Source organism: Staurois parvus, unplaced genomic scaffold (assembly GCF_062004578.1).
Source record: "Staurois parvus isolate SC_StPar_1 unplaced genomic scaffold, SC_StPar_1.0 ptg000025l, whole genome shotgun sequence".
Taxonomy (NCBI): domain Eukaryota; kingdom Metazoa; phylum Chordata; class Amphibia; order Anura; family Ranidae; genus Staurois; species Staurois parvus.
The window spans coordinates 6,301,498-6,322,048 of record NW_028317821.1 but is presented as its reverse complement, the minus strand read 5'-3'; the positions used below and the strand labels follow the sequence as shown (position 1 = coordinate 6,322,048).

The window sequence follows — 20,551 nt, the reverse complement described above, 5'->3', positions numbered from 1 at the left end:
ACAACCCTGGCCGGTGGTTGTGGGGGTCTGCGGGCGGGGGGCTTATCAGAATCTGGAAGCCCCCTTTAACAAGGGGGCCCCCAGATCCCGGTCCCCCCCCCCCTACGTGAATGATTCTGCGGTACACGGTCCGCAGACTTATTCACAAAAAAACTAAGTGTGGTGTAAAAAAAACACAGTACAGGGTCTTTGACAAGTCCTTTATTAAAACAATGTCCCCCGAAGTAGATCCAACGTCAATCGCGGCGGCAGGGACCCAAAAAAAAAAAAGTTCCTCTCCTGTCCGAGGCTTCCAGCCTTGTGAAGAAGAGGCTAGCTGACAGTTCTTATATAGGTATGGGGCGGGGCCAGCCGGGGACATCATCCGAGTGACCCGCCCCATGTCACATGCTTGCTCTTCCCGGCTGGCCCCGCCCCATAGCTATATAAGAAATGTCAGACTGTCTCCTGCATTCAGCTAGTTAGCCTCAGTGCAGAGACAGGGTGACATTTCTCAAATAGGTAAGGGGCGGGGATGATGTCCCCGGCTGGCCCCGCCCTATACCTATATAAGAAATGTCAGCTAGCCTCTTCTTCATTAGGCTGGAAGCCTCGGACGGGAGCGGAACTTTTTTTTTTTTTCTTTTTTCGGGTCCCTGCCGCCGCCGCGATTGACGTTGGATCTACTTCGGGGGACATTGCTCTAATAAAGGACTTGTCAAAGACCCTGTACTGTGTTTTTTTTACACCACACTTAGCTTTTTTGTGAATGAGTCTGCGGACCGTGTACCACAGAATCATTCACGTAGGGGGGGGGGCGGGATCTGGGGGCCCCCTTGTTAAAGGGGGCTTCCAGATTCTGATAAGCCCCCCGCCCGCAGACCCCCACAACCACCGGCCAGGGTTGTGGGGAAGAGGCCCTTGTCCTCATCAACATGGGGACAAGGTGCTTTGGGGGGGGGAGCCCCCCCTGCCCCAAAGCACCCCCCCATGTTGAGGGCATGTGGCCTGGTATGGTTCAGGAGGGGGGGGTGCTCGCTCGTCCGTCCCCCCCTTCCCTGACCTGCCGGGCTGCATGCTCGGATAAGGTTCTGGTATGGATGTTGAGGGGACCCACGCTGTTTTTTTTTTTAAATTTCGATGTGGAGTTCCCCCTTAATATCCATACCAGATCCGAAGGGCTTGGTATGGATGGGAGGGGGGACCCCACGCTTTTTTTTATTATTATTTATGCTATAAAGGGAATTATTTTACATTCAGCTGTCAGTGGGGAACCCCGCTGACAGCTGAAACATTAACACATGGCTGTCGCTTCTAAAATCCCGCATGAGTTATGTTATCAACTCATGCGGCGTTTTAGTAGTGAAAACCAATGCAGCGCTCATGTTTCAGCTGTCGGCGGAGTTCCCCACTGACAGTTGAATGTCAAAGTATTGCGGGGAATTAGAAACTGTTTTTTAAATAACTGGCGTGGGGTCCCCCCTCCCATCTGTACCAAGCCCTTCGGATCTGGTATGGATATTAAGGGGGAACTCCACGCTGAAATTAAAAATAAAAACAGCGTGGGTCCCCCTCAATATCCATACCGACCCTTATCCGAGTATGCAGCCCGGCAGGTCAGGAAAGGGGGGGGACGAGCGAGCGCCCCCCCCCCTCCTGAACCATACCAGGCCACATGCCCTCAACATGGGGGGGTGCTTTGGGGCAGGGGGGGCTCCCCCCCCAAAGCACCTTGTCCCCATGTTGATGAGGACAAGGGCCTCTTCCCCACAACCCTGGCCGGTGGTTGTGGGGGTCTGCGGGTGGGGGGCTTATCAGAATCTGGAAGCCCCCTTTAACAAGGGGGCCCCCAGATCCCGGTCCCCCCCCCTACGTGAATGATTCTGCGGTACACGGTCCGCAGACTTATTCACAAAAAAACTAAGTGTGGTGTAAAAAAAACACAGTACAGGGTCTTTGACAAGTCCTTTATTAAAACAATGTCCCCCGAAGTAGATCCAACGTCAATCGCGGCGGCGGCGACCCGAAAAAAGGAAAAAAAAAAAAAAGGTTCCGCTCCCGTCCGAGGCTTCCAGCCTAGTGAAGAAAAGCCTAGCTGACATTTCTTATATAGGTATGGGGCGGGGCCAGCCGGGAACAGCAAGCATGTGACATGGGGCGGGTCACTGGGATGATGTCCCCGGCTGGCCCCGCCCATACCTATATAAGAAATGTCAGCTAGGCTTTTCTTCACTAGGCTGGAAGCCTTGGACGGGAGCGGAACCTTTTTTTTTTTCTTCCTTTTTTCGGGTCGCCGCCGCCGCGATTGATGTTGGATCTACTTCGGGGGACATTGTTTTAATAAAGGACTTGTCAAAGACCCTGTACTGTGTTTTTTTTACACCACACTTAGTTTTTTTGTGAATGAGTCTGCGGACCGTGTACCGCAGAATCATTCACGTAGGGGGGGGGGCCGGGATCTGGGGGCCCCCTTGTTAAAGGGGGCTTCCAGATTCTGATAAGCCCCCCGCCCGCAGACCCCCACAACCACCGGCCAGGGTTGTGGGGAAGAGGCCCTTGTCCTCATCAACATGGGGACAAGGTGCTTTGGGGGGGGAGCCCCCCTGCCCCAAAGCACCCCCCCATGTTGAGGGCATGTGGCCTGGTATGGTTCAGGAGGGGGGGGGCGCTCGCTCGTCCCCCCCCCCTTTCCTGACCTGCCGGGCTGCATGCTCGGATAAAGGTCTGGTATGGATATTGAGGGGGACCCACGCTGTTTTTTTTTTAAATTTCAGCATGGAGTTCCCCCTTAATATCCATACCAGACCTGAAGGGCTTGGTATGGATGAGAGGGGGGACCCACGCTGTTTTTTTTTTTTTTTTTTTTATTGCGGACCTTTATTTTTACATTCAGCTTTCAAAATAAATATTATCTAGACCTTCAAAATAAGTAAAATCATAACAGAAATAATTATAAAGGATAAGAAACAAAAATAGAATCACTAGAACTAAGGAAATCTAATTAGATTACATGAAGATATGCCAAGTGCTGTTTATTAAACACAGTAGTCGCGACCGAGTGCCGGCTGTCAGAGGAATCCACAATCAGATTCACTATTAGTCAGTGGCTAAAAAGCAAACGTCCATGGCAGAAGTCTAAAAGGTGTTCTGCACATGCTCAGTTCTATCTGCCAAAGACACTGCACGGGCATCTAGATTTTTACTGTGTTGATTTCCTTGAAAAAAACGATTTTTAACACATTCTTAATTTTTTTGGAAATAGCAGATATTGTTTAAAGTGAAGTCCTGATATTTGGCAAAGCAAATTTCTAAGTGAACATGTCTCTACAGTGATTTTTCATGGTGTTAGACGTGCTTCTTAGCAAGTCTGCTTTTGTGAGTCTGATTCCGGGCGTGTGTCTTTTTGTGAATTAGATTGGGCGTCTGCTTATGGGCTCTGCTCAATAGTGAATTAGGTTGCAGGGTAAAAAATGGACGGACGCCCATGAAAATTGGGCTTAAGCCCATAAATATGCGCCCACGCCCAATAGTGAATCAAGGCCATAGAGTCTGGTTTTCTTCTTTGCATTAATGAATTTGTAATGCAACCCTACTCCCCGAATTTTGCAATCTGGTGATCTGAGAACTCCTTTTTTTTACCTGTTTGTGATGGAGGAAAAGCACGCCCATTGCAGATTCTTACTGTCTCTGACATTCAGAAGCCTGATGTATTGTTTCAGTACTAAGAGACTTCTCCCAGTCACATGTCTGATTCAAACCTGCCTTGGGAGTGTGAATCTGACAATACATCTGGTAAAAAGAGAGGGGATGCCATGTAGAACACTCTGAAGCCCCATACGCACGATGAGAATATCGGATGAATGATCGTCCGTTTTTTTTGCATGCTAGTCTCATATTGAAATTGAAAAAGTTACTAAAGTTACAAAAATTTCGTAAGACAGAATACAACTTCAGAAGTAATGTAATCTATTGTATTGTATTGTAATGTATTCTTTCATTTCCAAGCTTGCGCAGTCTTGGTCATTCAATTTTTTACAGACAAATACTGTACTGATTAAATGAAAATAATTCATTCTGCTCTCGTATAAGAAAAATTTTTGTGCTTGTCCCTTTGCATAATTTCACATGAACTGTCGTGATCGGCTCTCAACAGCTGTGTACTAATGATCAGACTATCAGACGATCGCTCCGAACATGGTATTTTTCATCCAATTTTATCATCATGTATACTAGGCTTTAAGGAAGCACTCTCTTACTGAATACATGAGAAGATGTCTTGATTCTGTCCACATTAAATTACCTAGCACTGATTGTTAGAGCAGCAGTGTCAGATTCCAAGCTACTGCCTCCAATTGTGACAAAAAGAGGTCAGATCCTACTGTATTTTAATATTATTATTATTATACAGGATTTATATAGCACCAACAGTTTGCTCAGCACTTTACAATATAATGGGAGACAATACAGCAACAATACAGTTCAATACAAGAGGGTTAGGAGGGCCCTGCTCCTTGGAGCTTACAATCTAAGGGGGAGGGGCTAGTTGTACAAAAGGTAGTAACTGTGGGGGATGGACTGGTAGGGAGTAGAAGATTCCATTATTAGCTGAAGGCAGGATAGGCTTTCCTGAAGAGATTGCCTAAAAGTGAGCAGAGTAGGCGATAGTCTGATAAATTGGGGTAGAGAGTTCCAGAGGATGGGAGAAGCTCTGGAGAAGTCCTGGTGACAAGCATGGGAGGAGGAGACAAGGGAGCTAGAGAGCAATAGGTCATGCAAGGAACGGAGAGTAAAGTTTGGGTGATATTTGGAGACAAGATCGGTGATGTAATTTGGGGCAGAGATATAAATGGCTTTATATGTTGTTGTTAATGTTTTGAATTTTATCTGTTGGGCAATGGGAAGCCAGTGGAGGGATTGGCAGAGAGGGGTGGCAGATACAGAATGGTTAGTAAGGTGGATGAGTCTGGCAGCATGTATTGACACCAATACATGATAATGATGCTCTCAGCCTCACCCATCACAGACTATTTCCAGTGCCAGGAGACTGAGAGTGATCAACACTGGGGTCAACTTAAATAACCACCCTGTTAACCTGTTACACATCCAAATAGCCACCATATGTTCTTATCGGGAACATGATTGGTTAACAACAACTATATTAGCATATCTGCCTTTTAAGAGTCAAGCTAAGCGCTGCTCAGCCATTCAGAGGAAGCATTGTACTCTATGAATAAATGCAAAGCTTTCTCTGATTGGCTGAGGCAGAGAGGAGGGCTAATGATATCATAAACTCCGCTTCAGCCAAGCAGAGAAATATTTGCATTCATTCATAGCTTCAATATAAAGCTTGCTGTGAATGGCTGAGCAGCTCTGAGCCAGACTGAATTTTGTTCTGGGAGCAGAACGGTAAGGTATCATTCTGATGCCAGAATGCAGTGCTGTATACTGTATGTAGTCCTCCCAGCCACTGCAGCTGTTAGTAAAGATAATAATTCATTTGAACCAGCTTGGTCCAAATAAAGTATTTAAAGTTAAATGAAATCTGGAGATCAGTTTGGACACATTTACGATGAGCTGACCCCAATTCTCTGGGTTTCAGTGTAGTTATCTAAGTGCTAATAATACTTTGTAGATTTATACTGCTAACAGACATGATGACATTAAGATGATAATTAACGAATAAGAATTGGCTGTAAAGGTTCGGCTGATTAAGATTTATGGTACTGCTTCCCTGTCTGGAATTTTTGACATTGCTAGGAAAGTTTAATGGAATTCATGATGGGGGTTGTACTTCCACAGACTTCAAACTATAACCTGTGTCGCAAACTGGCAAATTTAAACAGGATTAGGGTACTCTGGTGTTTGTTTGGGAGTGCAAGATGCCACTACTGTCTCACTATTAATATGCTTAATTGAGTGGTCCTTTTTGACTTAAGCATGGCTACATTTCTAAATAGCAATTTAAAGACTAGTTTCACTTTTTTTTTTCTTTAATCTTAAAACAGCTTTTTTTTACAATCTGAGTCTTGCCCGAATATGATCTGCAAATCACAGCTAAATATTCAGTGTTCAGGCACCCCCATTTTCATTTGTATAAAAGGGTAAGGCTTCTGCTTAGGTCAACATTAAGCCGCAGTACAAATAGATCAGTTGGCTCTTGCTTTCTCCTATAGACTAAATAGCTCCTCTAGTGGCTACAGAGATCCTGGCTCTAGAATATCAAATGGTATAGGTGTGACCTGCTCCCTAAAGTGAGCATGTCTTACTGCAGACTACCACATGAATTAAAGCTCCATATACAACCTTAACCTAGAATCCATGGGGCTTCACAGAGACATAGCATACTGATTTGAAGAATAGCACTGGTATGTGCAGGCAACTTCAGCAGTATTGTTATATTATTTAGGACCTGAAGGGTTCACTTAAAGTTGAGCTGAAGCCCAACAACTAAATACAGTTGAAATACATATACATGAACCATTTTACCTGGCAAAAAGATTTTCAGCTGGCAAGTTTATTCAATTTCACACCCCTGAGCTATGCTGCATAGACAGCTTGGGAATGTCTCTTTTTTTTGTAGATCAGGGTGCTAAGACTGCAACTCTATTGTAATGGTGCATCCAGGGGCGGACTGACAACTCATGGGGCCCCCGGGCAATAGGGGATCATGGGGCCCCTGTGTCCTTGCCCAAACTCAAAAAAGCCTATGAAAAAGGTACCAGAGGCATCTCATGGGGCCCCCTACTGACCTCAGGCCCTTGGGTAGTGCCGGAGTTTTCAAATGGTCAGTCCGCCCCTGGGTGCATAAACAGTGAGAGACCATTATGAGTTGCAATCATAAGCAGTAGTCAAAAATGTTTCCTTAATTTATTACATTTTTTAATATGCATTTTCTGTTTTTCAGCTAAAGATCAGTGTATTTGGGATGCGCACATGAGAAGATGCACTGGAGAAATCATCAATGCTCTAAAACAGAAGGTAATGTTCCCAGTCTATTTTTTTGGGGAGGGAATGTTCAAGTATACCCAGATAGGTTATCATCTGAGGTAGACATGAAGGAACCATAAAGGTTTCTTCTGAACGAATGAGCACAGAAAAGCCTTCTTAAAACTGGAGATATCTATGTTACATGTCCAGCGTAAATCCAAATAAATAATTTATTTTAATAATATAATTTATTAAAACATAAGGTTGGATCTGTGCTGTAAAGCATCAGTTCTAGAGGTACATTTGTTCCAAGGGCATCTTTCCAGTTCCTTAGCCTCTCCTGTGCCTCTGTTACTGTTTGGCTCACTCATCCGTGGTCAACTGATCCATGCAGACTGCAGCGGTTACTGCAAGTGCGCTCCCTTTTCAGTGCCTCACCATTGCTGCTATTCCTAGTATTATTCTTCTCACCACCACTCTTGATAAGAATCTTCTGTTATCACCCTGCCGCTGGTCCTGGTATGCACCAACTTTCAGTTGCTTTCCTCAGACCCTGAGGAAGAGCCACCACAGCCCCCTTCCTCCTGGTATGCTCTATCTGCCACCTGGGCACATTTGAGCATCCTTCTTCTCATGCTCATGTAGACTTTCTTCTGGTATGCACTGTCTGACAACTCTGCTCCTCACAGCCAGCAACAACCAAAATTTCCTCTGTTCTCCAACTGACTTTCTCTTGGCATGCTCCATTTGCCAAATTTGCTCCTCTGAATTCTTGCAGCCAGGAACATTCAAGTATTCCTTTTACGTGCTCCCACCCACCATGCTCTGTATGCCAACTCTGCTGTTCTGAGCCTTCGCAGCCAGGTACATATAAGCAACCCTTTTCTGTTCTCCCGTCAGTTTCCTCCTGGTACACTTCATCAGCCAACTCTGTCACTCCAGGCCCTCTCTTTTTTGTGCTCCCACCAGCTTTTTCTGTTGCCTCGGTATTCAACTTGCTCATTCCGCCAGTGGCCCTAATGCATCTTTCTGCTACATCTGCATGTATCTGTGAAAGTGACCTGGGGATGGAACTTAGCTGAGTTCAAACCCTGTGAGAAGGTACAAACACTATGAGTACGTTCACTCAGTTAAAATGGCTCTTCTGTCTGCACCTTTATACTCTTTTCAAGGGTTTTCTGTATCCATCCCTTGTTATACCTTTTATAGCCCTTCACTCCTCTGTTTTATCTGGAAAGGGACTATTCAGATAATCTTTAACACTCAAAGTTTGTGCACAAAGCTACCTATTGACACCATTATGGGACACCCCCCTTCCCCCTTCAGAGTATCCTACAATGTGAATTTATGAAATCTTTGTCTATTGGATTGTCTAAAAATTTAAATTAATTTTATTTCCATTTATTTCCTGCTATTGAATATATTGCAAAACCCTTAGTTTCCTACAGGAGTAAAAATACACTTAATTGATTTTGAGGGCATTTCACCCAAAGATTCACAAAACAATTCTATTAGCTCTCTCATATTTAAACATCTGTTTAAACAACCCAAAGTCCAGGAGCTTAAACTCATATTTTGTACTTCACTCTTAATTGTTTCCTAACACAATTCACACTCATATGCTACTGTGAGGGATGTGGACCTCAATGTTTCTGAGGCTACAGAAGATTGAAAGACTATCTGAGATGTAAAAGCTACATGATTTTCCTCTTAATTGATAAATCACCTTTGTGCATTGATACTTAATGTTCAAGTGAATAGTCCAAGCTACCCCTTCATATTTCAAATCATATGTGTTTGCTATAATGTTAATAGTAGCCTCTCTGCATTGTTGAAGGTTAAATAAACACTACAAAAAGCTAGAACATCGCATTACTAAAGGTGCTTGTTTATGAAGGTCAAGAGGTATTAGCCATGCAGTATTCAATAACCGCTGACTTGTTTTGTTGCAGTTAAATGAAGCTTGCCTCCTAATGTTGAAAGAGTTTAGTAAAATGAACTCCTCTCAAACCAACCTTGTAAGTACTTCCTTATGCAATTTTTCATGTGATTGCTTTTGCTTTATTTCCATATGTTTGTTTATAAATTAAGGTATTTAGAACAATTGCCTTTCACCTGAAAATATTGATAAAGTAAATGTTTCTAACATTCATCTTGGCTATGACACCACCTCCATATCTTTATGCTTTCCTATGAGCCTTGGGTCTTTAAAACTACCAGCAGTGCACCTCTGTACAGTATGGTAGGAGCAATCCAACTTACATGAGGCACAATTTAACCTATATCAAGCTAAATCACCCATTTAAAAACATTAAGTGTTTTTAGTGACTCAAAAGTAGAACCCCAATAAAAATTGTGAATGTGGTTCTAACCCTTTTTGTGGTTCAGCACTAATGTAAAGTATCACCAGGAAAAAAATGAAATATGGTGGCTGCACTAGTTCTCTTTTTTAAGAGGCTAAATTAATTTCCTGTGTACTGAACTGAAATGTTTAATCAATGTTATCCCAGCTAGCTTCTGTGAACTACAACCCCAACCCGACCCCCCAAATTAATGTAGGAAAGGAGTACAACCTAGGAAGTCAATGCTGCAATACAATAGATATATTGTAGTATGATGAATTAATTTTGTCACTTTAATACAGAAAACTGAAAATTGTATACTTATCTGACAGTACGTTTCCTTTCCTTATGTATAAGCATGACAGCATACACGCTTGGGTAGCTTCTGCCCCCTGCCCAGTCCCAGGACCGTTTATACTATATAAATGAGTCACCTCCCCCAAGGCAGCATTCTTGTAGCTATAGTCAATGCGAAACCCTGAGGCAGGGACATGTATGCTTTCATGCTTATGCACCAAGAAAGGAAAATTGCAGTCAAGTAAGTATACAATGTTCCATTTTCCTGACACAAGCATGACAGCATACATGCATGGGTTGTAACATGCCACAAACCACAAGGATGGGTAACGCTGAAGTGTTTATTCAATCATTAGATCTGTTTACCACGGAACGACCAGATTCAACTGTAGTTAAGGCCGCTGGATCCATCTTATAATGGGCCAAGAATGTGTTGAACATTGACTAGATTGCAGCCCTGCAAATTAATTCTGGAGATACTTCTCTGAATTCCACCCATGAGGCCGCCATACTCCTAGTAGAGTGAGCCCTCAGGTTGATAGGTGGTTCCCTCCCTTTTGATGAGTAAGCTCTCCTAATAATTTTAACCAGCCACAAAGCTAATGTCCTAATGGACACAGAAAGCCCTTTTCTGATCCAGCTTGGGAAAACAAATAGATTTTCTGTCTTCCTGAAGGAGGCTGTTATTTGTATGTACAGCTTTAGGGCAAAGCCCACATCCAGCATGTGTGGTGAGGTGGAGTAGTCACCTTGGAATGTTGGAAGGATGATGTTTTGGTTAAGGTGAAATGGCTAGATTACTTTAGAGCGATGATGGGGAAGTGTCCTCATGACTACCTTATTTGGAAAGTGGCAACAATAAGGAGGCTTATAGCCCAAGGCTTGAATGTCTGACACTTTCCGATGTTAGAGCTGTAAAGAATACTGCCTTGAATGTCACCTCCCACACAGGAGAAGACTGAATCAACAAAAATCAACAAATCAACAAAAATGGTGGCTAAGCCAGCAAGTTAGGCACCACTTGTAAGCCCCATGGAGGAATGAATGATCTTCTTGGCAGGTGCACTGTAGCTCATGCCTTTAGAGATTGACGTATCAGTTCATGTGTGGCCCACCTCACTCCCATTATTTAGGACAGGGCTTAAACATGCACTTGAAGCGTAGCATAGGCCCATCTCCAGGCCTGCTTGCAGAAAGTTCAGCACTTGTGAGTCTGGTGATGACATAAGATTAAAGTCCTGAGATTCCGCAAAGGTAACACATTTTCTCCAAACCCTGGAGTAGGTCTAATATGTAGTGAGAGCTCTTGCCTTTATCAAGGTTTCTACCACTGAATCTGAGTATCTTTCCCTTCACCTCTCAATTCCCAAGCTGCTAGATTGGAGCCTGGGTGGATCTACATGCAGCACCTGACCCTGCTGGAGTAGTTCTGGTGACTTCGGCAGCTGGATTGGAGGTTCTACTTTTAGAGATTGTGACAATGGGAACCATGGCCTGTGGGGCCAGAACAGAATAATTGCTATCACTGTGACTGCATATTCTGTTGAGCAATCCAAAAATTAGTGGTATTGGAAGATATATGTATGCTAGTTTGCAGACCCACATGGAGCTGAGGGCATCCACTGCCTCTGCTTCCGGAAATTTTACTCTGGACAGAAAAAGCTTGCATTTCATGTTGGCTTGGATTGCCATTAACCCTTTGAGGACCAAGGGACGTATTTGTCCCATGTTTTTAATTGCGTGTATCATCTGATTAAGAACTTAAAACTCTTTTTTTTTTTTGGTGTGAGTCAAAATTTTAGTTCTTATCAACAAACAAATGGATCTAGCTTTTTGCCAATTATTTCATGAAATGGCTTAGTTACAGCAACTGAAGTGTACGAACTTTAAAAACAAAAAAATTGATTCTTTTGGCGTTCCAAAATCTTACGGTCCTCAAAGGGTTAAGTCGAGATCCGATAGCCCCACTGACTGCATATCCAGTGAAGGACCATTCATTGCTGTCTATCGTCTTGCGACTCAAGGCATCCTCCAGGAAGTTTTGAGGGGCTGAAATATAAACCGCTGAAAGATGAGTTAGATTTCACCCTGCCAAAAGTACTTAGCTCCGTGTTCCCCCCTGGTGCCGCACATATGCGACGGCCGACTTGTTGTCCATATGCAGTACCACATTGGCTCCCCAGATCTGTCTCCAGAACGCTTTCAAGGCCCAAAAGGCTGCTCTCAGTTCGATCACATTGGAAACCTTCCTTTGTTTTTGTCCTCCACCAGCCCTGAATGAAGAGGCCAGTGAGGTGAGTGCCCCAACCTAATGCTGAGGTGTCCGATGTGACCACCATCGGTGGTTCTGGGACTAGTCGATGGCAATTGCGGAGATTCAATGATTCTCTCCACCAGTCTAGGGATTGTCTCATCGCCGGGGTCAATATAATCCATTGGCAAATGACTGGCCCACCCCAGTCACCAAATGAGGGCAGCCACCCCTGCACTAATCTACATACTCCCCAGAGAAAGCAAACCATGCAAATGCAGCACAAAGCATACCAAACACACTGGGGACACATAACTAAAGCACCCTGGAGGACCAACCTGCTGCAGACATCACTGTTACCTGTACTCAGAGACCAGTATCCTGCAACCCCAGTGCCTGGACATGGGGGAGGCTTTCTTCTTATAGGAGCTTTACAGCCTTTATGGAAGGAACTTTGTCACAGGAGAGGCTGAATTCATGCAGATAGGCTAGATGAATCCAGCAAGGTGAATGTAAAAATTCTGCTTTAAATAGTTCCATAACTGGCTGAGCAGTAAGGCAAAAGAAGGAGAATGTCGCCTTGGGGGAGGTGACTCATTTATATAGTATAATCGGTCCTGGGATTTGACAGGGGGCGGAGCCTACCCATGCGTGTATGCTGTCATTCTTGTGTCAGGAAAGTATGTTACTGGCTTAGATAAACAGATGAATAAAGGAATAAAATGAGAAAAATGAAGACTCCTCTGGTGAGTTGTGATACTTAAAACATTTTGCTTTTGGGTTTACATTTTAGTGTGAAACCCTTCTTTCTCCATGCAGGACAAGGCAATAAAGCCACATTAACATACTCACCTTTCCTTTATTAGCACTGCTAAATTCGTCAACCACAGTGAAGAGAAAACTCTCCAAGTTGATCTGATCAGGCTGAGAAATCTGAGAAGTCTTAAACTTGTAAAAATTAAAAAAAAATTATACAAACCTTTTGTCATCAAAGGATGGGAATCTCAGTTTAATTTTTATTTTCTTGTAAAAGAAAATGAGAACATTTTTTTCTGACAGTGTAAAATAAGGACAACTAATGATGACACAGATTAAATGATTCATTTATTGGCTACATTTTGATTTGAGAATTATAATCGACATGTGCAGAAGAGTCAACTGAGTTGCTGTTCCCATGCCAGCTTTAAAAAGCCATTTCAGAATACCTAACGCTTATGTCCACTCAGGGAAAATTAATGATCTCCTAAAAGGCATTTATTTCCCTAATCAGTGCCTTCTTGGAAATAAAGAAGAGTTTGAATTTTAGCAGCTTAAAGATGACATAAATAATTCCATATATGTGAAACAAACACTTTGTCCTATCACTTGGATTTATTTAAAGGGAGGGGGAAAAATCTGCTTTGCTTTTCCCAATAGGATTTTTTTGTAATATATTTCCCAGTGAGCAGGCTATGAAATCATGTTGCCATTATTTTCAAGGAAGTGGATTTTTCCGACTATACAACAGAAAATCTCAGATTTTGATACTGACTGCTGATATACAAGACTAGGTACTTACAGAAACATTGGCAGGCAGTGAGTGTATGGCTCAACAAACAGCCAGTTTCAGTTCAAACAAATGGGATAGTACGCATGCAGATGGCTTGTTTTCTGACTGTCAGTAGGATTCCTTCTGCCATATCTGCATGAATACTGTATTCAGTCCAACCACCCCATTCAAGATAAAGTGGACAGTTAGGAAGCATTTTGTGAAAGCAGTTCTTTTGATTTTCTTATCTCATATGTACCAAGTGACTAGCCAACATTTTGGACACAATATAACCTCCCCCTCACAAAAGGTATTCAGAAAGCTGTGGATGCTGCGGCTGTCTGAATACAATAGCCAGCTGGGGAGATTCCTCAAATTTTGCTATTTAGTGTGGATGCAGGAAATTATTGATTTCTTTTGTTCAACCTGAACATTTAGCCTAAAAAAACACTGCCAAATGGTTGCTGCTGTCACAGAAAGAGCAATGGTCCTTCTCTGCAGCCTTGGGGAGAGGAGTCTGCTTTGGTCTTGGGGCTCCATTATACAGCTGTGCTCAAAAGTTTGCATACCCTTGGAGAATTGGTAATATACAGTACTGTATGTACCAGTTTTAAAGAAAACATGAGTGAGCATGCAAAACACATTTATTTTATTTCTTATGGGATTGATATTCAACTGTAGGTCATAACAGAATGGTGCAATCATAAAACAAAACACAGCAACAAGTAAATAAGTAAAATGACCCCTGTTCAAAAGTCTGCATGCCCTTAGTTCTTAATACTGTGTATTGCTCCCTTTAGCATAAATGACAGTATTCAGTCTTTTGTAATAGTTGTCTATGTGGCCTCAAATTTTTACAAGTGGTATAGCTGCCCATTCGTCTTGGCAAAATTCCTCCAGGTCATGCAAAGTCTTTGGTCCTATTGCATGAACCACACATTTGAGATCTCCCCAGAGTGGCTCGATTATATTAAGGTCAGGAGACTGTGATGACAACTCCAGAACCTTATAAAACATAAGGAATGCTGCGCTATATTCAAATCATAGAGAAATGTGAATGTGGGATCCCAAAATATCAAATAAAATGTGACAATGTTATCAATACAGATCAATACGTGCTCATTGATAATATCATAAATCAAATAAATAACTCAAAACATGTGGAAACACAAAAACCATATCTATATATATGTGCATCAACCAAAAATACACATATATATGATGTAATCACACGTGCCTATTGTGAAGTGAAAATAACCATAATAATGGTACACACAAATTAATATCTCAAAGTCCAAAAAATATATTGTTGGTGACAAAAACAGTAAACGGTGCTTCGAAATTATACTGTTAGTGACCACAGGTGAAAAAACTCGTGCAGGTTTCTGGGTGTATACAGATCTGAGAATCCAACCACCATCTGGATTAGCCTCTCACCTCATCCCTTCGACCCTTGCGGATCAAAGAGCAGTAGTGGATCCCTCTCACAGATCCTCCAAGCACCAAAACACTCCAAAGGCAGTTTTCTCAGAGTATAATATTCCCACTATGGCTCTTCTCCAGGAAAAGTTGTAATATCAATCTCTCAAAATGAGACAAAGGAATCCTCCCATAGTGTAGTATATTTAATTATACCATAGGAACATGTAGCATATTTACATTGTAACTTACGTAGCAGCCAGTCCAAGAAAAAACCTCATGCTTTCAGATGAGGATATATCTGTTGGGTGTACAGCTGAATGCACAGGTGTACCAAGATGGCCGCCACGCCGGAAATACGTCACCGCGTTAAGCCGACGCGTTGCGTCACAGTGTCATGTGACTTCATCAGGGCTGTGATCAGCCCTGGCACACAGCACACAGCCCTGATGAAGTCACATGACACTGTGACGCAACGCGTCGGCTTAACGCGGTTATATATTTTTTGGACTTTGAGATATTAATTTGTGTGTACCATTATTATGGTTATTTTCACTTCACAATAGGCACGTGTGATTACATCATATATATGTGTATTTTTGGTTGATGCACATATATATAGATATGGTTTTTGTGTTTCCACATGTTTTGAGTTATTTATTTGATTTATGATATTATCAATGAGCACGTATTGATCTGTATTGATAACATTGTCACATTTTATTTGATATTTTGGGATCCCACATTCACATTTCTCTATGATTTGAATATAGCGCAGCATTCCTTATGTTTTATATTTACTGAATCACTGGTATATGATTTAATGCTAGCAGCTTCCTTTGGGATTTATACACACATTTATTTGATTTACTATTTTTAGTTTTAAATTAACACTTGGGAGCGCAGGAGGTTCACACCATCACTGTTATAAAACTCCAGAACCTTCACCCTTTTCTGCTGTAACCACTGAAGGGTCAACTTGAGCTTAGGGTTATTGTCGTGCTGGAAAGTCCCATGCGCAGCTTTTGTGAAGGAGAAAGCAATTTGTCTGCCAGTATTTTCTGATAACATGCTGCATTCATCTTGCCAGAACATTTCACAAGATTCCCCATGCCTTTAGAGCTCACACACACTCAAAACATCAGTGAGGCACCACCATGCTTCACAGTGGGGATAGTATTCTTGTCTCTATAGGCCTTGTTGACTGCTCTCCAAACACAGCATTTATGGTTGTGACCATAAGCTCTATTTTGGTCTTGTCACTTCAGATTACAGTGTGCCAGAAGCTGTGAGGCGTGTCAAGGTGTTGCCGGGCATATTGTAACCAGACTATTTTGTAGCATTGGAACAGTAATGCTTCTTCTTGCCGACTCAACCATGCAGCTCATTTTTGTACAAGGATTGTCGCATTGTGCTCCTTGAAACATCCAGCGACTTATAGCGAGACTGCAGTGGATATTCTAACACTGGGGGGAGCTGACTTGGTGCCACCCCCAGTGACACCAATACAGTGATCAGTGCTAAAAAAAGCACTGACACTGTACTAATGGCACTGGGCAGGAAGGGGTTAACATGAGGGGTGATCAAAGGGCTGTGTGCAGGGAGTGTTTTACTAGGGGGCTGTGTCAGTGTGCTGCACTGTAATCACACTGTGTGATTACAGTGTGCCCAAGCTGACAGGGAGGAGAACTGTTACTTCTGCCTGTCTGAGATCTTCGGAAATCACCGCGTGCCAGCGAGTAATTACCTGCCGGGACACAGTGATTGACAGCCGCGGCCACATGCCCCCTACCTGGAAATGCAAAATCACGTATATATACGTGATTTTGAGCACCCATGCCGCCCTGTAGCAGTATTTCTGCTATAGGGCAGATGGGAAGCATTTAAAAAGGAGCCAATAATAAATGGCTTCATATGAACACTATTCTTAAATAAAATACAGGGTTTTTTGGCATGATCAGTCATATTTTCAATATCAATGTCACGATTTCTGCCAGGATATACAAACCTTAAAGTACAACTGTAAGTCAGATAAAAGTAAGACTTTTTAATCATAGTTTTTATGTTGTTACAATTTTTTTTTTCTTTTTTTGCAGGGGGTGTTAGTTTATATGCAGTCACAATTGTTTTCTTTTTTCTTTTTTTTGCAGGGGGTGTTAGTTTTTATGCAGTCACAACTGTTTTTTTTTCTTTTTTTTGCTCTAAAGGTATGTAGGCATTAAAAGATTAAATTTTTCTAGTCTTGGCCAATAGAAACAAAGAATGAAATATGTACAGGCCATTATCCTTTTTAAACATTCCTGATTGCACAGACATCAAGCTACACTGGATTTTCTATTACATTTTGGCAACATTAGTAACAAAGATTTGTCAAGGTTCCAAGGTATGCTTGAACATCAACATTTTCAGCTGTGTCACTGAGAGGTGACCCTGTTTGACTCTGAAATGCTTTAATATGCATGATTATGGCATTCTGCAGCCATAAATAAACAACGCTTAGGGAAGCCTGTATTTTGGATTGCTAATTAAATACTAATGCCGTATTCTTTTCCAGACAAGCAGATCTGAATTTCGACTTGTTCTGCAAAATTTTAACATTCCCATGACGGCTGTAGATCTAGAACACTTGCTGGCCAGGTAAGCAAGTGAGAAAATATTCCTTCAACAGTGCTGTGTGTGCTACATCCAATGCAAATTGATGCACAGTATGGGGATGGTACACTGATTTTTAGTGTGGGCTTATGGCACTGCAAACAAAGCGTTTCAAAATACCACAAAATTTAAACGTAAACCAGTTCATTCCCAAAAGCACTAACTGGAATTGCTACCAGCTTTTTTTGTGTCCCTATTTTCCAGTAATCAATGGGGTGGAGGTGGGTGAAATATCTCCAAAAAATAAATCAGCAATTAAAGCTGACAGAGGTTCTCTCCATTTCACACTCTATCCAAAAAAAAAATCTGCAGTGTGATTCCTAGGCTTTATCTCTGGGGGTACCCCTTGCTTCCAGGGGTCAGGGGTGCTATATTTTTGTCACCCAACGTGGGGCTCAGTGGTATTTTTGCTGTGATTTCCCTTAGCAATGAACTATAACTACTCATGTAATGTGGGGAAGAACCTGGGGGTTTATTTTTGGAAGAACTGCACTCCTGGAGGGTTAACAGCAGAACTGTGAGCATCTAGGAAGGGAGGATTTGTCACAAGTCTGGGCATGCCTCAGCTGCATGGTCAAGCAGAGTGAATGGAAGGAGTTAGCCACTGCCCAGGAATTGTGAGTGTGTGTACACCAGCTGATGGAGAGCCTGCACGTGGCAGACGTTTGTCTAAAGTAAGTGAGGAAACTGCCACCTTTGTGAACCATGCCTGGGTTCCTTAATTCTGGTCCATCATTGTCCAAGAGCAACTTGAGGATTACTGCTGGGATGGCCACATCCAAAGAAGCATTCACAAACATGGGAATTCAGCTGGAACCCTGTGGGAAGCTGGCTCTCAACACCTCCAAAGGCAATAAATCCCTAGGAGTCATCTGAGGACAGTTCTCAGGGTTTGCCCTTTCCATATGCCCCTGGAACCAGCACCATCCATGTGAGGAGCTGCTACTAGGAGTTGTTCCACCACCACTACCTGCACAAGTTATGTACAGTGCATCCAGAAAGTATTCACAACTTTTCCCACATTTTGTTATTTTACAGCCTTATTCCAAAATGGATTAAATTCAGTTTTTTCCTCAACATTCTACAAACAATACCCCATAATGACAACGTGAAAGAAGTTCATTTTGAAATCTTTGCAATTTATTAAAAATAAAAAAAACACACATTTACATAAGTATTCACGGCCTTTGCTCAATACTTTGTTGAAGCACCTTTAGCACCAATTACAGCCTCAAGTCATTTTGAGTATGATGCTACAAGCTTGGCACACCTATTTTTGGGCAATTTCTCCCACTCTCCTTTGCAGTACCTCTCCAGCTCCACCAGGTTGGCTGGGGAGCGTCGGTGCACAGCCATTTTCAGATCTCTCCAGAAATGTTCGATCGGGTTCCGGGTTCTGGCTGGGCCACTCCAGGACATTCACAGAGTTGGCCCGTAACCACTCCTTTGTTATGTGGGCTGTGTGATTAGGGTCGTTGTCCTGTTGAAAGAAGAACCGTAGTCCCAGTCTAAGGTCCAGAGTGGTCTGGAACAGGTTTTCATCAAGGATATCTATGTACATTGCTGTATTCATCTTTCCTTTGATCCTGACTAGTCTCCCAGTTCCTGCCGCTGAAAAACATCCCCACAGCATGATGCTGCCACCACCATGCTTCACTGTAGAGATGGTATTGGCCAGGTGGTGAGCGGTGCCTGGTTTCCTCCAGGTGTGACGCTTGACATTCAGGCCAAAGAGTTCAATCTTTGTTTCATCAGACCGGAGAGTTTTGTTTCTCATGCTCTGAGAATTCCTCTGGTGCCTTTTGGCAAACTCCAGGCAGGCTGCCATTTGCCTTTTACTGTGGAGTGGCTTCCGTCTGGCCACTCTACCATACAGGCCTGATTGGTGGAGTGCTGCAGAGATGGTTGTTCTTCTGGAAGGTTCTCCTTTCTCCACAAAGAAATGCTGGAGCTCTTTTAGACTATCGGGTGCTTGCTTACCTCCCTGTGCCTTGATACAATCCTGTCTCAGAGGTCTACGGACAATTCCTTGGACTTCATGGCTTGGTTTGTGCTCTGACATGCACTGTTAACTGTGGGACCTTATATAGACAGTTTTATGTCTTTCCTAATCATGTCCAATCAACTGAATTTCCCACAGGTGGACTCCAATCAAGTTGTGCAAACATCTCAAGGATGATTAGTGGGAACAAGATGCACCAGAGCTCAATTTTGAGTGTCATGGCAAAAGCTGTGAATACTTATGTACATCTGTTTTTTTTCTTTTTATATTTAAAATAACTTGCAAAGATTTCAAAACGAACTTCTTTCACTTTGTCATTATAGGATATTGTTTGTGGAATGTTGAGGGAAAAAAATAAATGTAATCAATTTTGGACTAAGGCTGTAACATTAAAATGTGGCAAAAGTTAAGGGCTGTGAATACTTTCTGGATGCACTGTAAGTAGACTAGGTGTATGGATTAGCCACCATGGAAGTGAGACACCATGGCACCAGCCACCACTACTGCCACTGCAGTGGACGTGCCAGTTCCTGCTGCCATTATTGTCAATAAGCTCGCTACAGCCACCGCTGATCCAGATCTGCCTGCATCAACAGCTGCTGCTGCTGAGGACACTGCAGTCACTACAGTTATCAAGGGTGCTGCAATCAGGGATCATTGACCAGCTGACACGAATGGATGAAGTATGCCCGGTCATTCCACAGCTGTGGAAGAAGCTGGTGCTGTGTTTCACTGGTGTCAGCTGGGGAAGTGAGTGTGCCAGAGACTGTGTCTATAAAAAAAGAGTACCCATGGGCTGACTGACATGTTTTCTACAGAGTCTGATTCTAACATCCCATCAGACCATTTCTTTAGATCCTATTCTAAGGGATCTGTGTCACAGTGAGGGTGGTGGTCAGAGGTCAATGAGGGAGACCCTGCATGTGAACCAGAGCAACCCTTTGAGGCAGCTGCCCATAAACCTAAGGTCCCGCTAGTGCAGTATCTATGGAATGATGAAGCTAATGACAAGTTATTTGCTAAAGCTGAGGTCAGCCCGCGTTCACCACAACAGATCATGAGGATCTCTGTTAATATATCACCTGAGTCTTGTGTGCCTCCAGGAAGGGGTAACCCTAGAAAACTGCCAAAGTTATCTCGCTTGCAGTGGATCG

The 20,551-nt window shown here is 42.9% G+C and overlaps 1 protein-coding gene across 1 annotated transcript in view; it reads left to right on the top strand.

Annotated features, from left to right (window-relative positions):
- LOC149471212 (uncharacterized) overlaps positions 1-20,551 on the top strand; it is a 140,708-nt gene that overhangs the window by 107,509 nt on the left and 12,648 nt on the right. Inside the window, exons 9-11 of the mRNA XM_089694238.1 lie at positions 6,884-6,957; positions 8,859-8,924; positions 17,298-17,380. Coding sequence (XP_089550364.1) covers positions 6,884-6,957; positions 8,859-8,924; positions 17,298-17,380 — 223 coding nt within the window. The remainder of the gene's footprint in view (positions 1-6,883; positions 6,958-8,858; positions 8,925-17,297; positions 17,381-20,551) is intronic.